At 46.5% G+C, this 23,438-nt stretch overlaps 1 protein-coding gene across 3 annotated transcripts in view; it reads left to right on the top strand.

Annotated features, from left to right (window-relative positions):
- The first annotated feature begins 998 nt into the window (after window positions 1-998).
- fgf12a (fibroblast growth factor 12a) overlaps window positions 999-23,438 on the top strand; it is a 44,315-nt gene continuing 21,875 nt past the window's right edge. The window contains exons 1-4 of one of the 3 annotated variants that reach the window (XM_035421433.1): window positions 11,656-12,790; window positions 13,634-13,681; window positions 16,392-16,502; window positions 20,564-20,667. In XM_035421433.1, the coding sequence (XP_035277324.1) occupies window positions 12,595-12,790; window positions 13,634-13,681; window positions 16,392-16,502; window positions 20,564-20,667 (459 nt within the window). In that variant the 5' untranslated portion in view covers window positions 11,656-12,594. Of the gene's footprint in view, window positions 1,462-11,655; window positions 12,791-13,633; window positions 13,682-16,391; window positions 16,503-20,563; window positions 20,668-23,438 lie in introns of those variants that run through there. The other 2 variants (XM_035421435.1, XM_035421434.1) reach the window with 2 other exon arrangements.

Raw genomic sequence — 23,438 nt, 5'->3', positions numbered from 1 at the left:
TGTCAAAGGCTACCACAAACAGGCGGCTAAGCCACCATAACCCCAGGGAGTTCCTCACAAGATGTAAACCACTGGCGAAGCCTCAAGGACAGAATGGACAGATAAAATTTTTGATGAGATGATGAATGCCACTTATTTGTAAATTGTATGTGCAATCCTGTTCATGTGATTGGCATAAGGAAACGGACATGAAAAAATACAGATAAGAAAAAAGTGATGAATGCCAAAATGTTCTTGGAAACATTCAGATTATGTTAATTTTCCCCAATACTTTTGCCAGCCTAAAATGGGGGACTATGTATAAAAAGGGCTGTAATTCCTACAAGGACCAGCTGATATGGATGTAAATACCCTCAAATGAAAGCTGACAATCTACACTTTAACTCATATTCATTGTTCCGTTTCAAATTCAATGTGCTAGAGTACAGACCCAAAAAATGGTGTCACTGTCTCAATACCTGTGCATTCGACTGTAGGTCTTACTTATTATTACATTTATTACATTAGTTACAATTTCAGATATTTTTTCTACATTAGTAATCACTTTATATACAGGAGTACATTTTAATGAATTAAAATAACAAAGAAAAAATAGAGAGGAACGTTAATTATTTTATTTTATTTTTTTGCACTGTCATGTGAGTGAAGAATATATCATTTTGAGCAGAGGTGCGTACGATTCTCTGATTTCTTGCCGTGTAGGCTATAATAAACAAAAACAATAAAACTGATCTACAAATGACAGCCTCGCAACCTTCCAGATCAACTATTTCTGCTGCAGAGTACCCTTAAAACGTTGTGGCAAAGCTTCCAGCATTGTGACAAACTACTGAATAGTCTTTGTCTTTAAAGGTAGGCAGCATCTGACGTAAGCTATACGTTTTCTTCACGTTCCATATAGACACGAGGCAATTGGCTTTTAAGCCCAGCATCTGTGCCTCGCGTCCCACGCTTCTCGCGCTGTATCATTGACGAAGAATAGCCCACATTACCTCATCCGTAGCAGTCCTGTCACTTCCCCCTGCAGTTTAACTTTGGCGTAAGCGCTCGCGCCGGAGCCCTCATTTAGGTCTGCAAGTAAAACAGAGACGGGATTTGGAAGTAAAGAATTATTCTGACATCTCTGTTCGACTGTTCGAGATAGGGCCATTGGCTAACAAACATCAAATTGGCAGTATTAGATAAACTCTCAAAATGCTTCGGTTTAGCGTATTTCATGCCCTTCCGGTGATTTTAGTGCACTGAGCCTAAAAATACTGGATAGAACTGCAGTCGACCTGAGAATAGACAGGCGGTAATGCCTCGATAATCTCCGTGCTATGCTGTGTTCGATTGCGTGGATTGGGAAAGGATCACATAAACCTAAATCAATGAAGATTTTGAAGGTTTTCCTGAAGAAAGGCGCGCATATGCTGCAGTGTTTCTGTGGAAAGCGATCGAAGCCGACTACGAGCACCAGCGGTGAGACATTACCTTGCATGCTTTCTCTTGAACGGTGAAAACGGTTGTACCGGCCACCGGGTCGTGTAAGCAGTGTGTGCAGTGGCTATCTTTCTGAGTCCGCATTTTCTCTACGTCGAGTCACCACAAAGTGACGCCAGAGCGCGGGACTCTCCCTTCTTGCCTGGGACCCTTGACGACACCAGTGTGTCCATTTCTCTATCTCGCTCAAATAACCCAAGTGCCCCAACAGCGCAACCCGTCAGGACTCGCCAATAAGTGGAACACGGCGTCGTTTTACCTCCTTGAGACGTGCTTTAGAATACTTGCCCTTATCCTCAACTTTAAAGTTTGAATTGTTATGCTGGGCGCGTGTGCGTGTGTTACTCATCACGCTCGATGTTTTGTGGACTATTTGGGAATCTTAAAGAAAGGATATGCTCTTCTGAGTGCGTCTTCATTACGCTCTCAGCCTGTTCCCTACAACCGACAGTTCGAACTTTTTCCAGGACAAAAGAGAGATTAGATATATCTGCACGCGGACGTCCACATTTATATCCAATTAAATAACGAAAAATAAATTGCTAATTAAATCCACAAGAAAGTGGGACGTTGCTGGATAATATGACACCGGTGTCAGTGTGTAGGCTATTAATCAGAGCACGTCAACGTGAACGTGATCATTTTTCTTCTATACAAACGCAGCCTTGATTAAGTTAAAAAATAAAAAAGTAAGAAGAAAAAGGAAAGGAAAACAACCGTGGGAAAGGTTTTGTTGAAACTTGAGCAGAGATATGTCAGGCTTATTCAGCACCTTGGACAGAAACTTTGTAGGCGCTGTTTGTGAGAAATGCTTTAGCTAGTAAAGTACGATACTATCTGAATCCTTCAAAATCCTACAACATATTCATTTAGTAGACATGGTATACACCCTGCATGTGCTGCTAAAATAAACTGTGTTAAAGCTAAATTTTGTTATCCTGAATGTTTCAGAAACCCCAAATGGGGAATTTCCAAAGTGGGAAATTGTGTCAGCTACGATTATGCTTCAAAGGTCTATTTAAAGACTCAACGTGATGTTTGAAATATCATTTTGGTGTTATAGCGCCCAATATAAAGTGAAATGACTCTGAAATGTGCGTGTGCCTAAGCATGCATCAGCATCACCTCTGGTTAAACTGGAATATTTAAGGTAAACTATTTTAACTTAAACTGAGGCTGATCTTGCTGAATGTGCAGAATATATTGCAGAAAAATGAATACCGTTTTTGCATAACGCAACTCCGCATTTCTCATGCATTTTTAGTGGTTTTAAAAATCCCCCTGTAAACTATAGAGGAAATTTGGTTTGGTAATTCATTGTAGTGGCAATCAGTATGCCATATTTTTCACACATGCTCACGTGGGACAATAAACAATGTGCATAAATATTGGCATGCTTATACCTAACTAACCTCATTCTGAAGTTGTTTTTTTGTAACCCAACTAATCTCTCACATTTGGCTTTGTAGATCGCCCTCCTTTGCACAACCTCAATCACAGACTGTCTGGCAGTGTGCTCTAGATGGGCACAGATCATGCCCTTAGGAAAATCAGTATTTTTTTAATAACATTACATGCTGGGAAGTGTTCTCATTTTAGAGTGTCCAGTGAATAATGAGAAAACAGTATTCATTTTCATGGATATCCAAATGAGGGATACTGCATACTATATATCTTTATTCATTACTGAGAATTCTTAACTTTTTTTTTTAAATTAACCAATATTGAAAATATGTTAAAGATATTTGTTGTAGGTAGGCTAGTTGCATTTCTGGAATAACATTTGAACAGACTGAATGAGTTTTTGAATAAAACAAAACATCAAAAAAGTGACTAAACTTTCTTTTACTGATTTTACTTTATTTAGATTCAGATTTCAAAACCAAAGTCAGCATTTTAAAGAATGTCTACGATGCAAATTGATATGGGTGGTTAGATGCGTGTGTGTGTGTGTGTGTGTGTGAGAGTGTGCAGTTTTTGTGTGTATTGTTTGCTGCGAGCTGGGATTCATTTGATCCAGTATTTGACGCATCAGTTCCTTGTGTTTCTCCACTGTGTTGCGGATTTGCTACAGCCTTCATTGCTCAGCTATGTGCTGCTAACAGTAGTACAGTGTGCAGATCACTGCCATTGGTCCAGTTCAGCTGACCAGCAGAGTCAGAGGCAGATGGGTGTGTCAGTGTGTCTGTCCCATTATGATGTAATCAGTGTTCCTGTTCCATCCAGTGCCATCAACCCCATCACTCCACACTACCAAACAACACACAGTCCCACACCATTATCACCAAACACCACATCACACTACTCAATATATGTTAACTCTCCTGACTTACTTTGAAAATCATCACATTAAAACCATTAATTTTCATATTTTAATATTCAGTATTATAATTTTCATATTTTTACTGGAAGATATTCAAAGCTTTGCGTCGGTATCCTAATTTTTAGAGTTTGTACCAGCGATGCTGTTTTGAACCTTCATGCAAAATGTACGCCCTGCGCATAATTCATGACGTGCATCTCAAAGACGTCTTGCTCATTCTCAAGCTCTCCGCATTGGAAAGTGAGAGCAGGCGTTTACAGCTCGCGTTCTGTATGTTTTTTTGGGCAGAACGCTTGTACCTGGCCGCGAATAGAGGTCACTGCTGAGAGGGTGGCCCGCACGACACCCGACCGACGGGACCTTGCGCCGGTCGGCCAGCCGGCGTCCCGTGCTCCGGCAGTCTGCAGTGCGCGTGCCGATCCGGAACGTTCCGTGAAGAGGCCAGCTCTTTTTTTTTCGCCCGTTTTTCCCTCTATTTTGGAACGCCCGCAGGCAGTTGTTAAGCAGAGCTTGTCGCTGCAGCCCCCCTGCTGTCGTTACGGGGGGGGCGGGGGGGGGCGCACAAGGTGTCACATGCTCTCCCGCAGTCTGTCGGTTCAGCTCACGCCAGGCACTGAGCCAGAGGAGGGCACTTCCTGGGCAGCTCGTGCAGGTAGACTCGGACATACCGGCCAGCCAATCCTCTCCCTTCCCCGGTGGCGACACTGTGTCCGATTAAGCCGATTAATTTAACTTCCGTAGAGTCCATATGAACCCAAGAGGGATCAGAATTGTACTCTATTAGGTTAAAATGCACTCTGCCTCTGTTCGTTTAGCGCTAGCCATTTTACGGTGTACGGTTGACACTAAGCACGGCCTGAGTTCCACGACATGACCATGGGGCTCGTGCGTTTTTTTTTTGCACACAGCACGTTCTGCGTGGTGGTTGAACTAGACGGCTGCTGGTCGCCCTTGACACTCACATGACTTACTTTTCATGAGTCGTTTTACAGCGAGCAGCTAGCAGAAGCGCAGCCATGATGGAAACGTCTCCAAAAGAGGCTGTGCTGTGGACGCTGCATATCTCCAGTGACGATGTTCGCTTTCCGTTCGTTTAGGACTCTTCAGTTAATGAGCGCTGGGCGGGGGGCCTCTAGTGGCGCAGCCCGTAGAGCACTAACCACGTGCTCGATGCGACCCGTGACGTCGGTGGTTCGAATCCGACTGCTGACCTTTGTCGCGCGTCACTTCCTGTCTCTCTACACTGTTCTGTAAAATAAAGGAAAAACCCAAAAAACATATTTAAAAAAAAAAAAAAAAAGCATCGGGCTGGTAATTGTTGGCAGATTGTACAGTAATGTAAAGAGTAGAGAATTTGCTCCTGACCTCATTTTTACCAAAATATATAGTTTTCATACCTGTACTGTAGCCAAAAGTGCAGGAGCAACTGAACATGAGGGCTGAGGTGACAGTAGCAATATCTGTGCCAGTGAGGAGCTTCTGCTGCTATGGATTACTCCCACTGTCTAAGAACATGCAGGTCAGTTTGACTGAAGAGTGTAAATTGCCCGTAGGTATGAGTGCGGGAGTGACTGGTGTTTGGGCCCTGCGACGGATTGGCGACCTCTCCGGGGTGTATTCCTGCCTCTCGCCCGGTGCATGCTGGGATAGGCTTGAGCCTGGGGGTGGCACAGTGGTGCAGTGAATGGCACTGTCACCTCACAACAAGAAGGCCCAGGGTTAAAATTCCGTCCATCCTGTATGGAATTTGATGATGTTCAAAAGGTAATCATGAGCAAAAGGTAAATTCCTTACAGACATTAGGAATCATTTTTTCTCGCAGAGAGTAGTCAATGCGTGGGATAGCCTGCCTGGTCATGTAGTAGAGGCAGAAACTCTGGCGGGTTTCATGACTTGGGGCTTGATACGATGTTAGACACTATTGTTAGACACGGTGTTAGACACATCTAGTCTGTGGGTAATCAGAGCACTGATTTAGTCAGGAAAATGGCGAGCATTGTTGGGCTGAATGGCCTTTCTTCGTCATTGTGATTTTACGTTAATTCGCATTGCCTGTAGGCGAGTGTGTGGGTGAATGACGTGTGGGCCCTGCAGCGGATTGGTGGCCTGCCTTTCACCTTTTGGGTTAGATAATGGATGGTTGGACAGATGGGAAGATGGATGGATGGTTGGATGGATGGGAGGATGGACCCTTCAGCAAGGTACTTATCCTGCATTACTTCAATGCATATCCAGCTGTATAAATGGATGCGATGTAAATGCTGTGTATGTATAATGTTGTGTACATTAAGTCGCTCTGGATGTAATGGATGGACGGATGGGAGCGTGGATTGATGGATGGATGGATGGATGGGAGTGTGGATTGATGGATGGATGGAAGAGCTTCTGCACTGTAAGGAGGGCATTGGTTATCACATGACCAGGGTGGAGGATATCCTTTCACAAATATTGCTTGTCAGAGTGTAATGTGAATATGTGAAGGATATACTGCACTGCTTATTTATAAATCGTATACTTGCAGGCTGTTTCTGGCTATTTGTAAGCTAAGCTTCATGGTCAATGCTGTTTTCTATGGCTTTTCATCTACATGCAAAGACCCCCCCCCCTCCCACCACACACACACACACACACACACACACACACACACACACACGCGTCTGGCAAACTTCTGGCACGCAGAACTGCATTACAACTGGAACAGCTTTCTAAATCTGTGAATTAAGCATTAGCTGTTCAGTTGTAATGCAGTTCTGTGGTCTAGAGTTTTAAGCCTGTGGTTCAGATAACAGTAAGCACACTAGCATGATATTGAAAGCTGTGTATTAGCTGGCAGTGTTATGTAATGGTTGTGGAATTTGTCTTAATGTGTTAATGTTGCAGGTTCAAATCCCAGGCGGCATTGCTGTCTTGCCAAGCATGGTGCTTGACCTTTATTGCTTCCGCTAATATTCAGCTGTGTGAATTGACTGAATGCCTTAAGTGCTTTTGTGTTTCCGTGTGTCTGGATAAAATATAAGGCACCTCCAATGCCATAGCGCGTCAAATAAATGTATAACAGCGCATGCTTAACTGTTTGTGTAATTTCTGTGTGCTTAGCATATAGTTTCTACCATAGGTACAAGTATTCCTCTGGCAACACCTGCACAGCCAACACAGAGCAGTTTTGTTTCTCTGTACAGTATGTGTAAAAAGGAGTGAAATTATTTTGCTGTCATGAAAATTTATTTTTTTGTTTGTTTTTGCACCCTCTATTGGTGCAGGAGGGTATGGCGGGCTATTTGGGCTACTGGGCCTGTGTTGCAGAGCGGGGGGGGGGGGGGGGTGTATTTCATGAAGCAGGATTGCTGAGTTAGCTGGATCACTGTGCCGAGTAAAACCCGGGGCTGCTCTTTTTACTTCAGTCCGTGTTCCAGATTTGGGAGGGTTCTGGGTTTTTATTCACTTCTTCAGCTAAATCTGTGGTCGGGGGTTACAGGGAAGTGTGGATGGGGGGGGGGGGGGGCGGGGCAAGGGGTGGGTAGGTACAGGGGGTTCACTGGATTGTCTGACTTGAGCGCACAAAGCATGTGAAAGCATGCACAACTGCAGGAGCAATATGCAGTAAAACTGGTGCAAAGCTACTGACTTGGGCAAGTCCACTGCCGAGTCTTGCAGACGACTTTCCTCAGCGTGCACTACGACCGTTAATACAATATATTATACGACCACATACGTTTCCACTGCATTGTCAAAAATACAAGTTTTAATTGAAGAATTGATTAATTAATTATTCGATCAATTAATAATTATACGTCTGCATAAAATGCACTACGCCTGCAATAATTACCCGAATCTGTGAGACAAAGATTAGCTGTTCCAGCTGCAATGTAGTTTGGTGGTCTAGCAGCGCATGCTGCAGTTGACCCCTCATGTTTAGCCCAGTAGCAAAACCAACAGGTACACTTTAAGTTAAAGGGGCAGGTTGTACCAGGAAGGAGATGCACCTGCCGGTGTTCCACAGATACAGTTTAATCAGAAAGTGAAGTTCTCAGAAATGGCACAAGATGGCAGCATATTTCAAGAAACCTGACATATTCAGAATGAAGTCGTTGCCCAAAAAAACCAAATGGAATTTCTGAACGTGGAATAACACTGCCCATCGTTCACATTTTATTAACCGAATTTACAACTGAGATGGCCGCATGGAAATAGGAGCTCTTTCTGTCCAGATGACTGCATGTTTTTGCAACGTGATGCAAAACGTGCACATATACATAAGCTTATGCTCACACACAGCCAAATGTCCAGTGGTAATTCGCCTCCAACAGTGTTAGTTTAACTCTTAACAGATAACATTTGGTTCTACACTGGAATGTGGGACCAAATGTTATTTATTGAGTGTTGAATCAACACTGGACATTTTGCTGTGCACACGCGCGTGCGCACACACACACACAGAAACTCAAGCATGTACATGCATACAAATTTACACATGCACATACGCACACACACAGACATATGCACACACACGCAAAAATGCATGCACAAATAAATGCACACACATGCACATATGCGCACACACACACACAAATGCATGCACACATGCACACACACACACTCACAGACACACACACACACACACAAGTACATGCACACACATGCACACATGCACAAACACACACACTCACACACACACACACGCGCACGCACACACACACACACACACACACACACACACACGAGCGCACGCACACACACACACACACACACATACACACACACGCACACATACACACACACACACTCACACACACACACACACACTCACACAGTGCAGGAGCAGCTGCCGTCAGACGGACACTGTGATGTGAGAGGACAAGGCGAGAGCTGAGAGCCAGAACTGTCACACCTTAACTTCGGAAGGACGTGTCACCCCAGAACAGGGCGCAATATAAATCATTCACTGGGACGTCCTGCTCTCAAAAAGTGCGGGTCCATGTTGGGATGGCAAACAAAAAAACAAAAAAATCAGGGGAGGCAGAGAACTGAAGCTGAAAAAGGAAAATTGCGGTAGTCTGGATGGACATAGTTTGGTTGTTAACTGCTTCTTTTTTTATTTTTCTGCTTCTTCTTCCACTTCTTACAATTCCCGTTATTATTTTATTATCGTTGTTACATCATTATTATTATCATTATCATTACTACGACTACTACTACAATTGCTGCTATTACTACTACTACTATTGCTATGTTGTTAGTAGGAGTAGTAGTGATAGTAGTAATAGTAGCAGCAATAGTATTAGTGACGGCAGTGGTGTTATAGTGATATACAGTGAATTTACTGGCAATAGATTTACCTCAGCACAGAAATGAACTGTGAGAATATGCAATATGAAATATGTCCCAGAATCCCTCTCGCCTCCCTGCTCGTTGTTCCTCTCATAATCGCAAGTATAATTTTTTTTTTTTTAAACGCAGAAAGACAACAAATGTTTCGGTAAAAAAAATACCGACATGCAGCGGAAGGTTAAGTTGTGAGCAAATCGAAAAGGGGCGCTGGAAGGTCACATGACTGTTCGTGAGGTCGTGTTTCTTTCGCGCGCCCAGTATCCGTAGCCTTCAGAACAACCGTTCTTAAGCCGCGGTGGAACCTCTTTTCCACCAATAGCAGCGCGGAATGAAGGTTAGTTTTCCCCGCTCTGATCTGGGGCTTGGCTCAGCAGGTTCACGTTCATTAAAGCGTGTGCCTGGAGATGAACACGCACGGCGTGTCGGCATTCAGTTCATCTAAAGACAATAAAAACCATTCCCTTTATTTATGCCAGTGGTTTCTATAACCCCCTGAGCCCAGGAAGATTGAAAAAAAAAAAAAAAAAAAGATTAAGTATTTTTATTTGATGACATAATTCAAGTGTCCTCGATTATAAGAAGCATGTTACCGAGAATGTATATATATTTGAAATGGTATTTTATTTTTATTGAATGTCCCTTGTCATCTAGGTTTCAGTATGGTAGAACATATTGTTCCTGCGGATAAGATCAGAGACTCCCCAGTGATTTTGCGGCAAAATAAATTGTACAGGCATTTAGGTGAAACCCCCAACTACATTTGGTTCAAAAGTGAAAGTTTTAAAGCCGACTAGGAAGTAGCCAGGCCATATCCAGGTAATATCTGAACTGTATTGAGGTTAACCTAATCTGTTTATGTAAAAGCATATTCTCAGGCTAGATTTCCCACTCCTCTAGACGTCTTAGATTTCGGCTTTTGCTCCCTGGGGACACAAATGAATCGCTGGGTCTGAGGAGGATATGGAGGTATTTCTTCAATGCATCACTGGGTAAGATATTTGCTGACTATAGCCTGATTGTCTCAATATTACGTTTATCCATCCATCCATTATCTATACCCTCTTATCCTGAGCTGGTTCGCGGGGGGTGCTGGAGCCTATCCCAGCATGCATTGGGCGAGAGGCAGGAATACACCCTGGACAGGCCACCAATCTATCCCAGGGAACTCACACACTCATACCTAGGGGCAATTTAGAGTCTCCAATCGGCCTACCTGCAGAAAGGCCCTAAGCCGAGATTCGAACCTGCAACCTTCGTGCTGTGAGGCGACAGTGCTACCCACTGCACCACCGCGCCTCCCATATTACGTTTATCTATTTATTTATTTTATTTTTTTGAAGAATGCATGACAAAACAGAGACAGTGGCCCTAGCCATGAATTGCTGGTTGACCCTGGGCTTGCTGCCCAGTTTCATATCTGAAAACCTCCGGCACCTGGGCATATTGGCACAAACCAAGAGCTCTGTTATTTCTCTCTCGAGCACAACAGGTAGTCCTCACTCGCTCTTTTCTTCATCCCCAAGTCCCTCTTGGGTCCTCTTTTTTTGGAGTTTCATGCTGCAGTCCCCCCAGCCATCAGTTGTAAATCCTCACCGTGTAAGATTGGACCGCGTTGTTGTACATTATGTTCCGCCAATTTCCTGAGTTTTTATTGGGCTCAAACCTGGTTCCTGACTGGATTCCAGTGGAATCTGCAGGAAGTGAATTCTGCTGAAACAGCCTGAATACAGCATTCGTTTCGCTAATGATTATTTCCAGCTTATTCTACACTAAATTCAATGACATTGCAGCGTTCGTTAAGACAACACCATCAGTTGGTGTCGCTATTAGGCGTCATAGGCTGGGTTATTCATGGGAATAACTGCAGCGTATCATCAGTGGGGGATTATGTCTGTCATAACCGAACACAGGGCCAGAGAGAGTTGTTAATGGGTTTATAGTTCTATCCTGTAAGTGAAGAAGCCTCATTGGCTCTTAATTTTGCTATGGACCAAGCAGTAGGCTGTATGGCTCTCTGTTGGACTGGACATTTGACGTTCTGGTTGTTAGAATAGGCAACTGTCCTAAATCAGTTTTCCATTGTTATCTTTGTCTGCTCTGATTGCATGAATGATTACTGGTGCCACTTTAATGGAATTATTATTATTATTATTATTATTATTATTATTATTATTATTTATTTCAGTATTCTGCTAAATTATGAAAGAAATGTAAAATCACTTAATTTTTCTGCGGAGGCCACTGATGTTGCTGTAAAAGCCGCATATTGCTACCACTGTAGACTAGATTTAATCGTTGGGGAATTAATGTCGTCTTATTTATTAGTTACTGTCGCAGTGTTTTCTGCGGCTAAAATATGCACTCGGGAGGGGGGTCTTGTTTGCTGTGTGTGACAGCGTGAAATGACAAGGTGAGGGGCAGCCTTAGATTATCGCTGAGCTTTCATTAGGGAAAGCTGTGCGCTCCGGTTCGTAAGACACCCCCCGCCTCCCCCCTCCCCCCTAAGAATTCCTCATCCAAACCTCAATCACGTATGATTGCGTAGGGAGAAGACAGAGCGCAGCAAGCCATTCACCGGCTGCTCGAGTGGGGAAGAACCAACACATTACGGCTACGCCAGATATCTCATTTTGCATTCGTTTTTGTAACAATGACGGCTTGATTGGTCTTTGCTTCAAGAAGAGGAATGCTGGCAGATGTTTGGGGTCTGGGCGTAAAAATCCAATGTCTTTTCACCGGATAGCGACAACATAATGTCGCTGCACACTCGCAAAACACATCCTTTTTCTTAAAGTGTTTAGGAGGAGGTACAGGTTGGTGGCTCGCGCGCTGTCGTCTCGAAGATCACAATGCTGCGCGAGGCTGCCGCCTCCTCGGTCCGTTCTGGGTCCTGCGTCGTGCCTTTTGGCTGAATGAACTGGAAAGTTGTACAACAGTGGATGCGTTGATGCGAATAATTATTTTGCTGGTAAATCACCAACACTGTTTAAGTTTCGGGTAGCTTCCGAATGTGGGTCCCGTAGGCGCGCTGTCGTGTTTTAGACACTGCTCTCACCTGGATTCCCAGCTGCTCACTTTTCGTAAAATTACAGGACAGGGTACGCGCATTCCTTGAAATTTAAACCGACGTCAAAGATATTCACAGCAAAAATGTAGATCGGCTTCTTTACTTGGGTTGTTATCTGAATTATTAATAGGTGCTCCGTAGAACATCAAAGTGGCTCCAGTGATATATCCCTCGCCTTAATCGCAAAACCACCTGGATATCGCTCGCTCGTGGAGGATGCCGTTCAGATCATCAAGATTCTCGGGACTCGGTGGATTCCCTACAGGGTCGGAATAGCAGCTTAATCCCACGCAGTGCTACATGTTACGGGACACACGTTTGTATTTACAATTTACTGCGCCAAGTAGCTGCACCGCTCAACCTCTGCCCAGCACCTCGGCTCGCCCGTGGGGAGATGGCCGCGATCGCCAGCTCCCTGATCCGACAGAAGCGCCAGGCACGGGAATCCAACAGCGACCGTGTTTCCACCTCCAAACGCCGCCCGAGTCCCAGTAAAGACCCCCGCTCTCTTTGCGAGAGGCATTTTTTGGGGGTTTTCAGCAAAGTCCGCTTCTGCAGCGGGAAGAAACGAGCTGTCCGTCGGAGACCAGGTCAGTGCTTTAGTTTTAGAATAAATCCTCCCCCCGCCCCGAACGAGACGGCGGCAGTACCGCAGTCCGGAGCTCAGTCTGAACCGACGGAGCTAAATTCTCAACCGTCGATGCGAAAAATCCACCTGTTCCATCCCTCACGTGTTGTTCCCGATTAGATCTGACCGAACAACACAGATATAGATCGAACTGTATGTACATACTCTGTATATGACATGGTGTTATTAATGTTGCTGTTTTTATATATGTTGTTAGTATTTATTATTACTAATTATTACTGTCACAATCGTCACCGTTGTCGGGGGCTCTGCTGTTTCCCCCCCCAGTAATATTCACACGGTATTATTTCACAAAAGAAATACATACATTTTATTTTTTATCAACTCGAGTTTTAAAACACTATTAAATCGAGAGACGGACAAGTGCCACTGCAATGCAGCAGGGATAATTTAGAGGAAAATTTAACAGGTAAATATTTATCACAGAAGGTGATTTTTTTTTTTTTTTACTGCAGTGCGAGGAAAGAGCGGCGGTTGTGTCCGTTAGATGTAGTCTCAGTGTCCATGGCACTAACGGCTATATGTAGGGTTCTGGTGAGGGGAGTGGCGCATATCAATGCAGGTCCTCCACCCACCCAGACGGAGGAAGAGTACGACCGGAGTAGAGCTGTAGTAGAACATTTGTAAGTGACTTGTGATGTAGGACAGGCTCCTGGGACCTTCTGCGCGAGAGCTCCCTCTCCAAGCGTTCTGATGTTTCTGACGGCGCCTCGCGCGCCGGATATGTCTGAAACGTTGTTGATGTTTTTTTTGTTTTTTTGTTTTCCCCTTCTCCCTTTGTAAGATGCCTCCTCCAACCCTCCACAGGTGCGCCGTAAGGGCGTCAGGCTAGGTCAGTAGCTCAGTCTCCATCCATGTGCTGTGTCAAAAATCAGTCACCCTCATCTTGCGCCCGACATCGCACTGTGTGTGCGGGGGTCCCAGAGACCCTTCTGCAGAGACAGTCCACCCCTACTCCCTGCCCCCCCCCCCCCCCTTTGTCTTTCTCTCTATTTCTCTCTCTCTCCCTCTTCTTTTTCTGTTGCTCTGTCTCAATAACTATCTCTTGCCCTCCTCTATATATCTATCTCATCTCTGTCTCTCTCCTCTTCTCTTTACGTTGGTCTGTCTCTCTCTTTCTCTCTCTCTCACTCGCTCTTTCTTGCTTTATTTTTGTCTCAGTCTCCCTGTCTCTCTCCCCCTCTATTTCTTTTTCTCTCTTCCCCATCTGTGTTCCTCTCTTTCTCTCTCTCTTTGTCTCCCTGTTTCTCTACCGCCTCTCTGTCTCCCTCTCTCCCTCTCTTGCGTGCTTTCCAAAAATCTTTTTTTTCTTTTCTGTCTGTCGTTTGAATTACCCGTCTGAGTATGTGCACAGAGAAAATGCTGTAAGACTGCAGCAGTAGTCGTGTTTTTTGTGTATGTGTTGACATGTGTCATGTGTATTTTCTGTGCAATGTTGTGATCATGGGGAGGGGGGGGGGGGGGGGGGGGGGGGGGGGGGGGGGGGGGGGGGGGGGGGGGGGGGGGGGGGGGGGGGGGGGGGGGCGGAGGGTTGATGGCAGGGGAGGGGGTGGGGGGTGGGACAGATGAGAGACACAAACCCATTTCATTTTCACACAGCCATGCATCCCCCTCTTTCAAAATACTGAATACCTTTATGTTCTCTGTCTTTCCAAACAAATAAGTCTGCTTGTAATTTTGAAATTGTTTCTTGTTTTTTTTTTTTTAATTGAGCGCACACACACACACACACACACACACAAATGTACAAGTACACATACACGCACATGCACACACGCACACACACACACACACATACAGCATTCATGTGCAAGTACACACACATGCACCTACACACATATATACACAAGCATGCACACACACACACACACACACACACTTATACTCTGTAACAACAAGCAAACAGGGCTTTGCACTTGAGATGTTCTCTCTCGTCTCCTGTGGGCATGAACCCGCAGCTCCATCGGGCTTTGCCACATCGCCTCTGTTTGTTCTCAGACGACACACTCACGCCCCCGCCCACAAGTGTGAAAGCCCTGTAGACGTGCAGTCGTTCTGTCTGACCTAGCGTACTGCGTGAGAGAAGTAGCTGCTTATGTGTATGAGCCCTACTGTGAGGTGGTTGCTATCGCGTGTTAGCACTGTGCTGTTTTGTGTGGGGCGGGTTTGTTGAGCCTGCCGTGTGATCGGAGGTGTTGGTTTTGTTGAAAACGTGTGTTTGAAAGCAGCTGTGTTCTTGTTAGTGCATGGCTGGGCTGGGCTGCCCAACCCTGTTCCTGGAGATCTACCGTCCTCTATGTTTCAACTCCAACACTAAGAAATTAAGCGCACTTCCTTCAAAATCTAGAGGTCTCATTGAGCTGCTGATTAGTGGAATCAGGAGTGCCAAACTAGGGTTGAAATGCAAGTCTACAGGATGGTAGATCTCCAGGTGCAGGGTTGGGCAGCCCTGCTGTGTAGTATTTGTGGGACGGTCATTCTGTGTGTGACTGATCTGTGCGAGCGGTCTGCGTCTAAAACGGCTGTCCCTCTGCGAGTGGTCTACGTGTAAAAGCTCTCGCTGTCTGTGAGTGGTCCGCGTGTGTCTAAGGCTGCGGTCGTTTCTGCATGATTTAGGCGCGGCCTCGCCGATGGATGTTTGACAGTGGATTATTTATGGCCGTCCGCTCCGCATTCCTCTGTCACATGGGGGGTTTGGGGGGGCTGTGGGGGGGTGGGGGGGGGCGGTGGAACAAGGCCCGTGTCGTAGATAAATGAGGCCCCCGTAAAGAACGTTCCGGAGCTGATTCACCAGATTCTCCCCGAGATTTATGGGTTTCCCGGATCGGTGCGGCCCCCACCCCCCCCCCCCCCCCCACCCCTTCGTTAATTAAGAGCCCCCTGGCCAGCGGAGGAATCAATTAGACTCGGCGTCCGAGCAGGGAGCAGATCGACAGGGCGAAGTCACGGAGCTCCACTCAAGGGGCCTCCTTATTGATGCTGGGGGGGAAGCCCTGCCCCCATCAATCAGTGCACGCGTGCGACTCTGCCCCCCGCTCCGACCTCCGGAAGCTAGTTTTCGTGCGATCCAGCCTCCGGATCAAAAATGAACTACAGGCCGAAATATAGCCATATAAAATAGCAAGTAGCAGAAACCTGTTTAAAAAGGCAGCAGATCCTCACCTGCCTGTCCTGCCTCACCTTTACCTCTAGGGGGGAGTAGAGGGGGGTCAACCAGTACCTGCGGTTGCGTCCCGGTGTGTCCGATAGCCCCCCCCTCCCGGAACGAGGCAGGGTGGTTTCCCCAGCAATCACAAGCTGCAGAGGAAACCCCTAAATTAGTAGTGTCAGTTTCATTAAGCCCTGTCCGGGGCCCGACGGACCGAGTGGCGAGGGCCTGAGGGCGGCTGGGCGTGTGCGTGCGTGCGTGCCTGTGTGAGCGAGCGTGGGCGGCGGTGGGCGGCGGTGGGCAGCGGGCGGTGGTGTTGATGTCCCGCTGTCTCGGGCGGAGTCTGACAGGGCCCCCCGTCGGGGTTTGGGGGTGTTTCTTCCTGCGTTTCCAGAGCCGCAGCTGAAAGGCATCGTGACCCGACTCTTCAGCCAGCAGGGCTTCTACCTGCAGATGCAGCCCGACGGCTCCATCGACGGGAGCAAGGACGAGAACAGCGACTACAGTGAGTACCGAGCGAACTACAATTCCCAGCATGCACTGCCCCCTCCGTCGTCCCAGCATGCACCTGGGCGATAGTCTCACAAAATGATCAAGAAAAAGACAATAATTATAGTGAGGTCAAAGCAGAGCTCTCTGTTTAAATAAACTGTAAATAATGGTGTGGCAATCTAGATGATTTCAGCAGGAAAATTCTACTCTGCATTGTCCACTTAACTCCGTATTTATGGTTGTGGATTTATGCATTATTGTTGTTTTCTATACTGTTAGCCAAAAGCGATAGGAAAACTTCTATTATATGTTTAATGGACCTACAGACTTTGTAAAGCCACTGCTAAAGTGTTGCTTTTGAGGGGTCTCAATGTAAATATGCTGGTATTTCACTGATTGTGTGAGATTTTATAATGACCTTACTTTACCTTACTTCATTTTTGTTCATTTAAGATGACCTCATTGCAAATATGTTAGTTTAAAATAACCTCACAGCAAATGTGTGAGATAAAATGCTCTCCCTGCAAATCTCACCTCACAAACATACTGCTGGTGTCAATTTAAATTAGCATCACTTTAGATTTGTCAGTTTAACATAATCTGACTGCAAACTTGTTTTAAATGATACCCACTACAAACATGTACGTGTAAAATGGCTTCCCTGCATTTTGGGATGTTCTCACTGCGAGCGTTGTCGCAGTTTAAATGACCTTCTGCAAAATGTCCGTTTAAAATGAAGTTTCAAATTAGTCAATTTTGACAAAATCTCACTGTGAAAATTGGGGTGCAAAATGACCTCCCACTGCAGCCGCGTGCGTTTAAAATGGCGCCCCTTCAAACTTGTGAGTTTCAAACAACCTCCCTGCACAAGTGTCCATTGAAAATGACCTGTTAGCTCCCCCCCCCCCACCCCCCCCCCCCCCCCCCCACACCCCCCTGGAGTCTCTTAAAACAGGATGATGGATGGAGCCCATTCTCTCTCTCCGTCGGTACCTGGGGAGCCTGCCGTCAGGGTAGCGGCTGTTACTGTGCTGAAAGTTAAATAATCTTACCTTTCGCACTGCGGGAAGGCAGAGCTTCACAGGTGCGCCTGACTGACCACACTTAAGATGCTGGTCTCACCTCACGTGAGATGCTGGTCTCACCTACATGAGATGCTGGTCTCACTCGCTAAAGATGCTGCTCTCACTCATTAAAGATGCTGGTCTCACTCAGGCGAGATGCTGGTCTCACTTTCTTACGATGCTGGTCTCACTCACGTGAAATGCTAGTCTCACTTGGGGGTGTTTGTCCAGTCTCAACATGAACAGCAGTTTTCCCTGGGATCCTGCTCTGAGCAATTATGAGGGCCTTTCTCAAATTCTGCTGACTCAGCCCAGTGAGAAAATGCCAAAATCTAGACATGTAGAGGGGTGTGAATCTAGCTTGAGAGACATAAACAGACTAGGTTATCCCCAGTATAGCTCACGTCCTAGTAGGCGTAGCCAAATATAGCCATGTTTTCACCTGAATGCCTAGATCACTTTTCACCACCAAAAAAAAACAAAAAAAAAAAAAGTTCAGCTGGGTGGATGCTGACTGAATGAGGTTGTCGGTCTCACTCAAGAGTGCGACCGCGTTTCCGTGGTCCAAACGGGATGGGGAAACCCCGCCCCCGAGACCTTAGATACGGGCGCGCGCGGCTCCCGGCGAGCAACGCGGCAACCGACGCCGAGCCGTGGCGAATAACTCACCGAATAAAAAAACGATAAATATCCCCGTCGGTTTGCGTCGCGTGAATAACTCCCCCGCGCGGTGGAGGCGGGAGCGCGGAGGAGAGGCCGGCAGCCTGACCCCGGCACAGCTCGGTACGCGGGACCCGGGGGCCAGCCATCGATCCGTTCGCCGGATCGTTAGATTAAAAGCGCCTCTTTGATCTTTTGAACCTTTTTATTAATTTTTTTTTTTTTTTTGCATGCAGAAGTGCGGGTGAGCAAAGAGCCTTCTTCAGTCAATGTCAGATGAGTATGGGCTTTAGTTTAGAGTCTGAGCACGGGACTGTATTGTATGAATACGAGATCAGGCTGGAGGTGAGTGCCTGAGTGCCGGTTGAATATAAAATGAGATTTGGAGATGTCGGATATGTATGATGCTAGACTGAAGGTGAGCTTATCGGGCTTTTGAATGAGTATGGTACTTGAATGGAGGTATTACTGTGTTTTATTAGTATTTTAAGATTGAAGGTGAGCAGGTAACAGTTTTGGATGAACATGAAATTAGACTAGAGGTGAGGATACAGTAGTGTTTTATGAATATGACACGAGACTTTAAACAGGCGTGCTGTATAAAAATGTTGGATTTTATTGAGCTACAGCAAATTGCTGGTGAGCGTATATCAATATTGTCTGGATATGATGTTAGATATGGAGGCGAACATGTAAGCTATTTGATCTTAGATTAAAACAGAGTTGAGTGCATTACAGTGTTATATGAATATAACACATGGGAGGTAAGCATATTTTGGGTAAGTACTGCATACTCCCCCTCTCTCTCCCTCTCTCTCTATCTCCCTCCCTCTCTCTCTCTCTATCTCCCCTCTCTCCCTCGCTCTCTTTCTCCTCTATCCCCCCTCTCTCTCTCTCTCTTTCTCTCTCTATCTCCCCCCTCTCTCTCTTTCTCTCTCTCTTTATCTCCCCCTCTCTCTCTCTCTCTCTCTATCTCCTCTCTCTCTCTTTATCTCTCTATCTCCCCCTCTCTCTCTTCTCTCTCTCTCTATCCCCCCTCTCTCTCTCTCTCTCTCTCTCTCTATCTCCCCCCGCTCTCTCCTCTCTCTCTATCTCCTCTCTCTCTCTATCCCCCCCCGCTCTCTCCTCTCTCTCTATCTCTCTCTCTCTCTCTCGCCCTCCCCTCCTGACTCAGCTCTGTGATCTCGCGCCCGCGGACGTCTCAGTGCTAATTCGCGGGACACCGCAGCTCCCATCGATTTGTACGGAGCGAAACTGAATCAGGGGTGCGGCGTCCCGCGTGTCCGCACCTTGCTTTGTTCGCGGCGCTTATCTGATGCGGCCCGCGGTCGCCCGGGCGTTTCGGAAAGCCTCCGTCTCTCGGCGTCGGTCATTCACTTCCTGTCCCTGTAATTCCAGCCCTTGGTTCTCCAATCAGCCGCAGAGATGCCCTGTCGACCTTCAGAGCAACTGCTTTTTTTATTTTTTCCCGACAAAAATCTCCATTCATCTGCTCGGCAGTGTTTCCCTAACACTCTCTCTCTCTCGCTCTCTCTCTCTCTCAAGTGTGAATGTGTCCCTCTGACAGGTGACAGGTGTGTGACAGGTTTGTGTATCATGGGACAGATGCAAGTATGGCAGGTTATAACATGATATTATGTGACTGGGGTGAGCGTGACCAATGTGCTGTATTTAACAGGTGTATGACAGTAGTGCTGTATGTTACAGGTGTATAGCAGGTTACAGGTGTATGACAGCAGTGCTGTATGTGACAGGTGTATGACAGCAGGGACGTATGTAACAGGTATGTAGCAGGTTGCAGGTATATACAGGTGTATGACAGCAGTGCTGAATGCGACAGGTACAGTGTATAGCAGATTTCAGGCATTTGCAGGTGAATGACAGTGCTGTAGGTGACAGGTGTGTAGCAGGTTGCAGGTATACGCAGGTGAATGACAGTGCTGTAGGTGACAGGTGTGTAGCAGGTTGCAGGTGTGTAGCAGGTGACAGGTGTGCAGCAGGTTGCAGGTATGCGCAGGTGAATGACAGGGCTGCAGGTGACAGGTGTGCAGCAGGTTGCAGGTATGCGCAGGTGAATGACAGGGCTGCAGGTGACAGGTGTGCAGCAGGTTGCAGGTATGCGCAGGTGAGTGACAGTGCTGTAGGTGACAGGTGTGTAGCAGGTGACAGGTGTGTAGCAGGTTGCAGGTATGCGCAGGTGAATGACAGTGCTGTAGGTGACAGGTGTGCAGCAGGTTGCAGGTATGCGCAGGTGAGTGACAGTGCTGTAGGTGACAGGTGTGTAGCAGGTTGCAGGTATGCGCAGGTGAGTGACAGCACTGTTATGTGACGCGGCTCCTGTGTGTTGCAGCGCTGTTTAACCTGATCCCAGTGGGGCTGCGCGTGGTGGCCATCCAGGGAGTGAAGGCCGGCCTCTACATCGCCATGAACGGAGAGGGCTTCCTGTACAGCTCCGTAAGACCTACCTCTGCCTGTTTACCTGTGTGTGTGTGTGTGTGTGCGTGCATGAGTGTGTGTGTGTGCGTGCATGAGTGTGTGTGTGTGCATGTGTGTGTGTGAGAGAGAGTGTGTATGTGTGTGTGTGTGTGTTTGTATGAGAGTGTGTGTGCATGAGTGTTTATGTGAATGCTTACTTGTCTTTTTTGTGTGTGTCTTTGTGCATGTGTGTACACAGTACCTGTCAGTCTTTCTGTCTGTGAATTATGTGCTACTTCCATTTTGTTAAACATGAGTTCATCAACATTATCAATCAATGTTTGTCATCATGCATAGTGACAGTGCTGGTACCGGATTGTGTTGAATCTTGATTGGGTTCTGTGCTAGTGTACAGTGTACTTGTGTTGATTTTGGATGGTATAGAAAAGATATTCTGCTGTTGGCTTATGTGGTTGTGTTTTCTTTGAATTGTGTCGTTATGAGGACATGTTGCTGTTGGGTTGTGTTTGTCTTGGATTGTGCAGCCGTGAGAGTTTGTCGCTGTAATGTTGTGTTGATTTCGGCTTGCGTAGGTGCAGGAGTGTGTGTTGTGTTACGTTATGATGTAATGTGTTAAAAATCTGCTAAAAATAATCATGTAAATGAGTGTGGTGTGAAATACCAATATTTATACCTCAATTAACGGCTTGTCCTGAGTGTTTGTGTGTGAGAGAGATAGACAGAGAGAGAGAGAGAGAGAGAGAGAGTCAGATAGCATACCGTAGTTCAGCCTGTTCCTTTCAGCCTGTGAAGATTTGGGAACTCGTAGCTCTTGGTGATTATCAGATTATTTCGTTTATTTTTGAAGAAGGACGCTATCTCCGTTCGGATAACGGCTCGCCGTCTCCCTCTCCCGTGACCGTGGCGGCGTCGGATCAGAGCGCTCGCGCCCGAGCCGTAGCTGAAGCCTCCATTTTCCTTCCGGAAGGTTTAACGAAACCCTCGCCGTTATTCTTCTGGCCGACGCGGCCGGCTCGGATAAATCACACGGGCGGCTGCGTCTGCATTTATCTGCACGCTCCCCTCCACGGCGTTCCGCTGTTCCACTGCAGAAGGTACAAAACTCCATATGCATGGAGGTTAACTGCATACCACAAAAACGTTCCCTCCGTTGTCATGATACCTGTGGATTAAGTGCAGGTGCATTGGCTTGGTAAAAAAAAGGTGATTTATTGTGTGTGTGTGTATGTGTGGTGGATTTGCTTTGTGTGTTTAACCCACTGAACTGTGGTTTTTTGGAATGATTTTTCAAAATGATAAGTCAGTGTTCTAGAACTCCGCTGCTTTTATTTACCAGTGGTGATTGTTTCATCAGCAATTAGAATGTTCAGCTAAGAACATTCTAATCACGCATGTTATTAAAGGGTTAAATCCCACAGGAATGCGTAATTCTTCTGATCCCCACTGCCAGGACCACTGAACAACCTGGCCGCAGCTGTTGAATACTTCCAGCAGGGGGTGCTGCAGGAGAAGGAGGGTATTATGTAGGGCAGTGAGCACACAACACTTTCTCTGTCCGTATTCTATGTTCACATATTTTGCCTGCTCATTGGCTGAGGCAGACGCCAGGCTCCACTGTTGTCACTGTCAATGGGGATTTACCTGTAATACAAAAAGCTTTTTTTCCCCTGGAGACAGGCAAGACAGAATCTAGACCAAAGACTCACAGGATGGCCTTCATTTTTTTAGGGAGGGCCTCTATGTGCTGTCTGGGCTGGCCACTTGCCCATTAGAGGTAGACAGATTGGATTTCCAGAGGTGGAAAATCCTGGTTCAGAAAGTAAAGGTTCCTCTCATTTTTTTTTTTAATCACCTGGATTTGCTAATTAGCACAGTTCTTCAGCCCAGACGTAGAAATAATTAGTGAAACCAGCAGGGTGGAAGAAGAACATGGCAGGACTTTAACTTTCTGAACCCTGGACTTTCCACCTCCGGCAGATGTCCCAGTTAAATCAAGATCAAAGCCTGGGTTAAATTCATAGCAAAATTCTCATTACATTCAGGGCTCATCTGCTCATGAAATCCAAGCTGAATGCCCTCATTAACAGCTGATAGAAAGCCCTCTTGAATCCAGATCAATATGCCCATTAATCCAGACCAGACTTTCCCCCCCACACATTAAATCCAGTTCAGAGTCTCCATTAATCCAGATTGAAATCCCTTTCAAAGTCCCCTTTCGAACGTGTGGCTAAGGGGCCTCTGGAAACAGACTCAGTATTCCACACATACGCATTCAGGGAAGCACGCACGCACGCACGCACGCACGCACGCGCACACACACACACACACACATGCGTGCACACACACATCCTCTCACACATGCACATGCACACACACACCCGTACACCCACATGTGCGCATACACACACACCCTCTCACACGCACACATGCACATGCACACACACACACGTACACCCACATGTGTGCACACACACGCGTGCACACGCACACCCTCACACACACACACACACACACACACACACCCTCACACACACATACACACACACATACACACACATACACATCCTCACACATACACACCCTCACACACACACACACACACACACCCTCACTCACACACACACAGACACACATAGTCCCTCTTCATGCACAGCCCTGCACTGTGATGTTACATTGGAAGGAGGCTTAAAGGATAATCCCCTCAAGCTGCTAATCGATGGCGGCTTTGCCGCGGAAACGGGTTGCTGCCGTTAGCGACTGAGCGGCTGAGCGGCTGAGGGTGCAGCGGG

Source organism: Anguilla anguilla, chromosome 6 (assembly GCF_013347855.1).
Source record: "Anguilla anguilla isolate fAngAng1 chromosome 6, fAngAng1.pri, whole genome shotgun sequence".
Lineage (NCBI taxonomy): Eukaryota > Metazoa > Chordata > Actinopteri > Anguilliformes > Anguillidae > Anguilla > Anguilla anguilla.
This window is presented reverse-complemented; position numbering and strand designations above follow the sequence as displayed.